The following is a 9468-nucleotide window of genomic DNA, read 5'->3' as shown; positions in this document are numbered from 1 at the left end:
ATGCAACCTTCTTTATAAGTTTTATAAGAAACTCACATAATTTGATTTTTCTCTAAATGGATTTTAAAATGTGACCTCACTTTTAATAACCTCGCATTATAGCTTTATAATATTTATTTCAATAGTAAGGTCATATATGTTTTTACACCTTAAACTTTTTAGAATTTAAAAAATTATTTTAATTAGTGAAATACATTTTTATCATCAAAGCTTAAAGGCTTATATAAGACTCAACTTTTAATTTCAAAAACCTCAATCATGTCATATAAATTTGGTTTAATAAAAATTTCTTATGGGACTTAAGTTTAAGATCGTTCTTAGTACCTTTCCATGAAAAATACCCTAAGTTTCCATCATTTGGTGTCATTCTCATCTTAAATCACAATCAAATTTTCTCACCAAAATTATCCCTAAAAAATTTAACAGCGGCTATTGTAACAACGAATATAAAAACTTATATACTAATACTTTGAAGTGTGAAATTTTGATTTACAAAAACTCGTTTTAAGTATTTTTGTTCAACAAACACAATAATTATAGATTCTTCTTTATGCACCCCATATTACTAACTTCACTCCAAACAAAAAAGAAGAAGAAAAGTTGTGTTAGTGCGATTAGAAACTATGTGGTAGTAGGAAGAAAAGTCCTAATTATATGAAACCGATTACTTTTCTGTTAAGCCTATGTGAAAGGTACACGCTTTAAAAAAAGGAAAATGTTATTTCAAATAACTATTTAATTTACGTAAATATTTTGAACTTTTATTTTAATCTCTAAGATTTTTGGTATTGGGTTCTAGTCATCCCTATTTTTTTATAATTTACGTGAGATATCGATTCTTATCATTAAACGATTTTTTAACTGTAAATTTGAATTAATAACGATCCTAACTTATTCGTATCATATTATTACCTAAATAAGTTTGTGATCTTTATGCAAAAATTGATTTCAGCCCTAGAAATATCTTTGTTTTGTTTTAGTACATATTCTTTTAAAAGTGAATGATTTTACTCTGAAGTGACTTCTATTAATGCTGAATAGAGTAAATGTAAGTTACCATTGTCCTTTTATCCTAACAGTGGTAGTGACTAAGAAGGTAAGAAGTGGAACAAAATGAAATATGCAATGGAAGAAAACAATGGTGAATATGAGGAAGATGGAGGCATGAAAGATGGACAATGTTTAATATTCAAATCAAATGAAATGCCAGTGAAAGTTTAGGGTTTATACTGAGTTAAAATTTAATAAAAATTCATTGTTTAAAAAATACTCATAACTTTGTATTTCAAATTATCTACGTTATTGAAAATAGTATGGTAAAAAAGAATATATTTAAAGAGGTACTATTCCAAAATCAAATATCAGGTCCCAGCCCTGAAATTCCACAAGTTCAATGTCAAGTTTAGGAGAAGAAATATCACAGGCTATTTACCTGCACCCATATTCTTTTTTTGTTCACCTTCATATTTTTCAAAAATTTAAATTTTACTCTTTCCTGTTTATAACATTCAGAATAGAAAAGTTTTTCACATTTTGCATATTCTATAACACATTCTTTAGCCGTACCATAATCAAAAGTGTGTAAATGATGTATTTTACATAATTATGAAAATTAACGTTCCAGCAAATTTCATATTACCATAGATTATCCAATCCAAAACACATCTTCACCAACAAATAATCTGAAATTTTGGATAATATTCCTAAATATGTAAAGGGATTTCAAAATATATTTTTGTCTACCAAATATACTCATAGGGATTCCATGATCTTTATAAGGTTTCGGTTTCAAACACAAATTAAAGTGATTCTAGGCCACAAAGAACTAAAATACCAAATTTATCTTGCACGGCTAGTTTGTAAGATCAAGGAAATGGCAGTAGCCAGTTAGAGGGAGTATAGTTTTGATGTTTTATCAGTACAAATAATAGTGTTTTCTCCCACAAGTGTTCATGGTTTAGTTTGTTCAATGGTAGGTTTGTGAATAGAGAACTAGATTCTATTTTTATCAAAATAATTGGGGTATGCCAATTTCAAAATTGCTTCTTAAAATACTAAAACGGCAAACAGGGTTCAGATGTATGCAGATAGAAATAATAACAAATATCCTATCAGAAGAGTTGTTAGATAACAGAGTTTAACATCAGATCAGAGTGGCCAACAACTTGATAAGTCAAAGACCTTAAAAGGGGCTCAAAAGTGATGCATCTACCTTTTCCTCTTTCTTTCCCTTAACTCGGGAAATTTAAGAGGGACAGGAAGCGTAGCACACCAACCGTCCCAAGATTTTTTCTGGCGCGAAAATTTGCAACCTAACTGCTCATAGACTTTTCTCACGGCCATAACATTCATGCCCAGATCTTTTGCTATATCTACGCAGTCAGTCAGGAAGTCATCCGCAAAAAGCGTAAGCACCAACACATAACATACGAGGAGAGAAATCTTTTCAGGGGGTAGCCTTCTTAATTCAGAAACAGCAAACATATTTGCAAACTTATGTCGTAGGATGTTGGGGATTTTATGGCCCTTTGCAGTGAAAACATCAAAGGAATGCTGATCTTTGAACTTTATCAGATGATTGATGTATGAGCATATGCACGAATGCTTCCTCTTTTCTGATTCATCCTGTAAACATAAACAATAGATCACAGATATTTTAGTTGGAAAAGACAAAAAACAAACTTGAAGAGTATTTGGATAAAAAGGGATCTAGTACTGAAATAACAGACATCTCATCAGACATTAGTAAAAGAAAATGAGAAGGTAAAAATAAATGAAACTTCTCTCATAGGTTAAAATCAACTTATGTACCTAAACTATTTAGACTCTATCTTCTCAAAAAATTGAAGTGCATTACTTGATTTTAATTTATGGAAGTTCAATTCATTTTACCTCCCAATTTCTTCTGTTGTAAGTGTTGACAAGCTAAGACAAACTAGCCTTAGTATATACACATTCAGGTCCCCCAATCTACGACAATAACATTGGGGGTAATCATATTAACTAATTTCTTACAAATCCCCCATCAAAGAATTCTAGAACGTTGATGAAATATAAATTCTTCAATTATTGTTGATTATCTCATCGTTCCAAGATGTAGCCAGTTGGAGAGTATAACTGGTACGGCTGAAACATTCTCTCTTTAAAACCCAAACAGTTTTCAGATGATAAACAACTAAACTCAGAAGTTATAATTTTTAAGCGGTTGAATTGTAATGTAATTTTATTAATATTTATTTTGTGTACACAGCTTTAGGGTTAGGGTTTTAGGTAAGTGCCTTGCCTCTTTATGTAAATGCCTCTTGAATACACTGCTTTCTATCCATCTAATTTTTTCAATTTAAGCAAAAGGGTTATATCTGTATCAATACCTTAATTTTCCTTAATCTCTGTATCCTGTTGCGAACAAATGTTGGATAAGAACTGAAGTCCGCTTCTTCCTGATGCAAAATACAATAAATGTCTTCAAGGTAATCCCATTCTCCTTTAAGAATGATTTTATCCAATACATAAGCCTCCTGAGGTGTAGTTGCAGAAGTATCATATGGTGGTACATTACGAGAAACATGAGATTCTGTACTTTCAAGAGCACTTTTGTTTACAGAAACGTTTCTCATTTTCACATCCAGATTCCTTTGAGAATCAGGATTTTCATCTTGTTTGAGGGCTAGTTTCTTTTTAGCCTGCAAAATGATGTAGATACAAAGATTAGTTAAAAATAATTGCAATTAAGTCAGCTAAATATAGTTGAGTGAAAACTAACATAAGACATGCTTCACATACTATCCCAAAGCTGACAACCAAAGACTAATTTGTCCATAGACCAATAAAAAACTAATGGAAGACACTTAAATGCACACTTTTTTGAGGATGATGTAGTTATGATTGAGGAAGCAAAAGAGGTTAACTCTAAGCTTGAGCTTTGGAGACAAACTTTGAAATCAAAGGTTTTTGCTTAGGATGTGCATTGCAATTTTAGGAACAAATGAGGGGAAAATAATTTATATTGAGGTAAAAATTGGAGATGCCATACTACAAGTTTCTATGTTAAGTACTTGAGATCACTATTATAAAATTTGAGAGAAATTAATTAAGATGTCACACATGGCATACAAGCTGAGTGGTTAAAATGGAGCAATGCATCAGGGGTTATTTGCAACTGCAAAATACCTATAAAACATAAGTTTTATCATATGGCTAAATTACCAGTTATCTTTTATGGTAGACAATGTTGTAAATTAAAAGAATAACACCAGAATGAAAGAAAAATTAGTAGTAAAAATCAGAACGCTAAGGATGTGTCACCACACAATATATAGAGATACTGGTGTGAGACACCTATGCAGGACATGACAGAAAACTAGTTAAGGCCATTTAGACATGTTTAAAAGAGGCGACTAAGGGCACCAATGAGGGGTTAAATTGCAGAAATTTTAGACAAATGAAAAGGAGTAGAACAACTTTTGAATAAATTATTAAAAGGAATCTCAAGGTGAATAATAATATCTCTAATTCAGTTTTTCACCAAGCCCAATTGATGTTGCATGATTCATGTAGTTGACCGCACTTAGTGAGATAATACATATCACTAATAAATAAAAAAATCATTCATTACACCTTTGCTTCCCTACCAATTTCCCACCTTCCCTTCTAAGCATACCCAACACACATGGAGCAAACAAATTAACAGGTTTTACTATGTTAAGAAACACAGTCCCTTTTCACAACTATTACCACTCAAACTAACAGTATCTAGCCACTGCAATTCTGTAAACATCCACAAATTAATATCAACTTTTCACTGTGGAAACAGATTTACTAGTTGATATTAGCATAGCTAGCAAAATGGGCTAAATGAGTAAAAAAATTACCTTCTCTATATCCTTCTTTGTTCCCCATATAGCAGTAGTCTCCGCAAACATCTGCTGTGGAGTCATGTCTTCAAGTGCTGAGCTCGCAGGCTCATTGTCAGCCGCGCCTACAGCTTTAACCTTTGGCTCCAATCTGAAAACCTGAACAGCAACCACTAATTAACACAATACACACTGACTTATTCAACAGCAAGGCAAATGAAATTGTTCTTCCCCTTCGCATTTTACCTTATTACCAGCAATGGGAACAATCTTCAGGGACCCAGCTTCCTTGTCAAGGACTCCAAGCGCGAACATGGACCGCTGTCCAGCCGCAGCCTCGCCAGAAAAACTGGTTCCAACAAATTCCACCGAAGACCTAGGAGGGCGAACAACAACCTGCATCCTCTTGGACATGTTCCTGTGCCTGTAAAGTTGAAAATCACAGGGACCGTGACCATTGGCATGATTCTTCACCGGATCAAAGCCCGAAGGAAAATAACCAACAATTGGAGGCGTTATATTGGGGTGCTCACGGACAACCTCCACCTCAACCTCAATTGAATCAGGTTGAGGGGCAACATCTTTTTTCTTCTTGTTCTTCTTATTCTTCTCCTTTTTGGGAGTTTTGGATTTTGATGGCTCAGTGTCCGAATCCATTACACTGTATCAGTTAAAAATTCTCAGAATTCACAGCAAAGAATAAACAGAAACGTCGGCAATCATTGTTCACACACAAAATCGTAGGCACAGTACAATTCACAGATTTTTAAATCAAATAGTGTCATTTGTTATGCAAAACCTAAATAAAATACACAAATTAATAGAAAGAAAGAGAAAGGTAACAGAAATTATGAAACCATAAACCCAATGAGAAAATCAATCAAAGAAGGTGTTCCAGGAAAACGCACCGTTAAGATGAGTTGACCCCGATTCGACCGCGTTTGTTACTGAATGGAGAAAACCCTAAACCCCAACTCAACCCTAGAGCTATATAAAATAGAACATCCCAATGCTTTTTAAGTTATAAATCACATATTATATATTATTATTATTATTATTATCATTATTATAGATTATATATTTTAAACTTTACATTATTATTATTAGTGTGATTGTTATTATTGGACACTAATTTTTTTAAATGTGATTATTTGAAGATAGATTTCTCAATTACTAAAACCTACAATTATGGTAGGAAATTATATGTTATTTTAAAATATTTAAAATAAATTAGTATTTTAATTATAGTATCCGATTTTTACGTTTTCACAAGATATTATAATTTTTTTATCTTTTAATTGAGATAGAAAAAAACTAATGAAACATTCATTGATAAATATTTTTCATTTAGATGGTCTTTATTCCATACAATACATACTAGATATTTTTTAATTTTTGAAATGAAAAATAAAAATTCTTATTTGGACAATAGAATATAAATTTGATTTCCAAAAGATTAATTTAGTAAATAAAAATATTTTAATATTTTTTTCTCTTATCAAACACTGTCATTTATAATTTGTAACATTATATAAGGAAACTCTCTAATGTATACAAAATTGTTTTCTAATTTGATTCCTAATAATATTTTAAAATTATAACAATGAGAAAGCCTACAAAAACTGCTTACTTACTTCATTTCTGAAACTATTTTATTCAGTGAAATGCATTTTGAAAAGTTGATGTAGAATACATTTTAAAATATAAATAATGTTCTGAATATATGTTACAAACCAATTTTTTTTATATATAGTATATTTTGAAAGATATATTACTGAATAATTTTTAAAATTATTTTTGTGAGATATTTTAATTATTTACATGGTTTTTTAGGGTTTAACATTGTATTGTTTTGGCAAAAGCAAGAGCTCAGGAACTAATTTCGTGATTTGGGGAACTTGATGAAGTGCATGAAGGAATATGGGGTGTAGAAAGTAGTCCATCAATTGATCCATGCTTCGAGATTTTTTTAACTTGTGTTTCTAATTAGAGTTGGAACTATTTCTAAGTCATTTCTGGCCATTTCTTTCTGTACCCTGTAGTTTTCATGTACACCTCCATGACTTCATTAAAAAACTAAATTGTTTCTTTACTGCCACTCTCTAAATTATACAATTTGAAAATTATTTTTGAGTAAAAAAAAATTATATTTGTATTTTCCAAATTGATTATTCTCATATTACATAACCCATAAGTTTTTTTATAAAAAATAAATAAATTTTAAATTTTTCAATAAAGAAAACTTGTCATATAAAAATGACTTTCAAATTATGCAATAAAAAAAATTCTTGCAAAAATAACTTCTTGTACAATCAAAAGTCAATATACAGTCCAAAATTAAAAAAAAAAAATCAAAATGCATAATCTAAAAGTAAAAATAAATAAATTGTGAATTACACGTTTTAATGATCTTATTTTTTTAAAATTAAAAGTCATAATTATTTTATGATAAAACTTCAATAAAAAAAATTCAATAAAAAACTTTAAAAGGATTATATAAATTTATAATTTATATAGTTTTTGAATTTTTGAAAAAGAAATTGCCTTATATCCATATTTTCTATGTCCATGCATTACAACCAATGAGAACTTAACATTTCTTATCTTTTCTTAAAACTTTTCTTGACCTTTTGAAGTATGCAGATAATTGTTTTATATTCTCTTAATATACTTTCTAAAGGTTAATATGCCTATTTAATTATAGTCAGAAAGTTATTTTAAATTACTTTTTAGTACTTAACAAAAATCATTATATATACTTTTACTGCAACTTGGTGTGGTAATAAATTATGAAGAACTTCAGAATTTATATTTAATCTTATTATTTATGAACTTGGTACAAAGTAATTTCAAGTTTTTTATTATAAATATATATTGGAGAAGGATTTTAGGCAGTTTTCTCTTTCACATATTTTCCCATTTTTTTATTTGGTTTCCCAGATTTTTTTTAGCCAGATGTTATTATCATAAGTTTGTTATTGTAAATTATTATTTTATATTTTTAAAAACTTGCAATCACACATAAATAAATATCCCATTCCTTAGAAAGAAAAAGCCTAAACATGTTTCATTGTACAAAACTCAAACATCAAGTTACGCATTAAATGAGTAGGATCCATTTTTTAATACAACAGTTTATAGACTGAAATTTCATACACTTTAAATAATTTTTTATATGTTGGAGATAGTAAAAGGACATTTTATAAATACTATATAAAGGGTGTGAAATTTTTATTTTATAAGATTTAGTTTCATTTAAAAGTTTACTCTTTAATATCTTATTAGATTTATTTGTAGCTTCTTATAGCGAAAGTTTGTTAAACTTATTAAGTTATCTGGATTGTTATTAGATCATTTATAAATATACAGGTTCACCTAGAAGTTGATAGTTTCAACGTCAGAAGATATTGAAAATTTTACATCGATTATAAATAAACATATTTCATAGTATATAAGTGAATACAAACTTTATTTTATAATTAAGTTAAATTTAAAATTCACCTTTAATATTTTTAATATTATACTTTTATTAATGATTAGAAAATCAAATTAATAAGATAAAAATTGAGCTTCATTCCTCTTACTGTAAGGAGCACACCATGAATATTGGAATTTCCACACTATAATACAAAGTTTAGGTAGCATTATTACTATATACATGTCACTACCAAATTGATCAACGATGGTAGAAAGATCAAATTTGCAGATACACCAATCATCTTTGCTGCAATTTTAGGTTGTATATCTGAAATTTGAAGCCTATAGAGACATTGATAATGACCAATAATTGAAATATTATGATCTAATTGCCATCATATAAGGACAAAATTTAATTAATAGATGATTATGACTTGATTCATAAAGTTATGCATGACCTTATATATAAAAAACATTCTTCTTTCTGTCCTTAAACCCTAACCCTAGCTATTCTTCTTTTTCACCTTCTCTTCAACCTCTTTCACAACACCATATGTAAAAACAATCTTCCTCATCCTCTCTGCGAAATCATTGTTACCTTCATGCACAAACTTGACTCAAACCATCATGTTTTCTCAATTCAAGTTGTAAGTTTCATAATGGGAACAAATTATCACTAGAATTTAATTTTTTAAAATTATTTTTCATTCTATATTAAGAAGTGAACTTTAAACCTAACTCAACCTTACAATATGAGTTTATAAAACGAGATTTACACTCACTTAGATATTATGAAGTGTCATAATCTCTTAATCTGAATCTCCAACACACACCCTTCAAGCCGAAACTGTCAACTCGTGTATGAGACTATATATTTAAGGATTGTTCAATAGCGGGTGGTCTGATAAGCCCAATAAACTCTCACTAAGATAAACTCTAATTAAATTACTTTAATATCATATTAAGAAGTGAAATTCAAACCTAACTCAACCTTACAAAATCAGTTCATAAGGTGATATTTGTACTCAGTTATATATTAGGGGATAACAAAAATCCACTTATATACAATTAAAATTTTCTAACACTTTTAAGTAATTTTTAGTTTTAAAAAGTAGTTTTTTCCCAATGTTAATGATGCTAATTAACAACAATAACACTATTGGAATCTTCTTCAATAACTTTTACACTTTAAAAAAAT

General features: G+C 29.3%; 1 protein-coding gene across 1 annotated transcript; it reads right to left on the bottom strand.

Moving 5' to 3' along the window:
* Positions 1-2023: 2023 nt before the first annotated feature.
* On the bottom strand, positions 2024-5871 carry LOC137821157 (DNA-directed RNA polymerase I subunit rpa49). Its single transcript, XM_068625620.1, has 5 exons — positions 5762-5871; positions 5100-5514; positions 4872-5012; positions 3372-3683; positions 2024-2625 (listed from the first exon to the last, which is right to left on the bottom strand). The coding sequence occupies exons 2-5, from the start codon at positions 5508-5510 to the stop codon at positions 2209-2211; spliced, it is 1281 nt and encodes a 426-aa protein (XP_068481721.1). The 5' UTR covers positions 5511-5514; positions 5762-5871; the 3' UTR covers positions 2024-2208.
* Between the last annotated feature and the right edge of the window lie 3597 nt (positions 5872-9468).

This window comes from Phaseolus vulgaris, chromosome 9 (genome assembly GCF_000499845.2).
Source record: "Phaseolus vulgaris cultivar G19833 chromosome 9, P. vulgaris v2.0, whole genome shotgun sequence".
NCBI classification, from domain to species: Eukaryota; Viridiplantae; Streptophyta; class Magnoliopsida; order Fabales; family Fabaceae; genus Phaseolus; species Phaseolus vulgaris.
Note: the sequence above shows the minus strand (reverse complement) of the source record. Positions and strands in the feature narration are given on the sequence as shown.

What these genes read in the sequence shown, in the direction of transcription:
- LOC137821157 (XM_068625620.1), bottom strand. Translation starts at nt 5,510, where the DNA reads ATGGATTCGGACACTGAGCCATCAAAATCCAAAACTCCCAAAAAGGAG. An exon ending in CAAAGAAGGATATAGAGAAG is followed by an intron (nt 3,684 to 4,871) that starts GTAATTTTTTTA and finishes ATCATTTTGCAG; the next exon opens with GCTAAAAAGAAACTAGCCCT. An exon ending in AGAGATTAAGGAAAATTAAG is followed by an intron (nt 2,626 to 3,371) that starts GTATTGATACAG and finishes TTATGTTTACAG; the next exon opens with GATGAATCAGAAAAGAGGAA.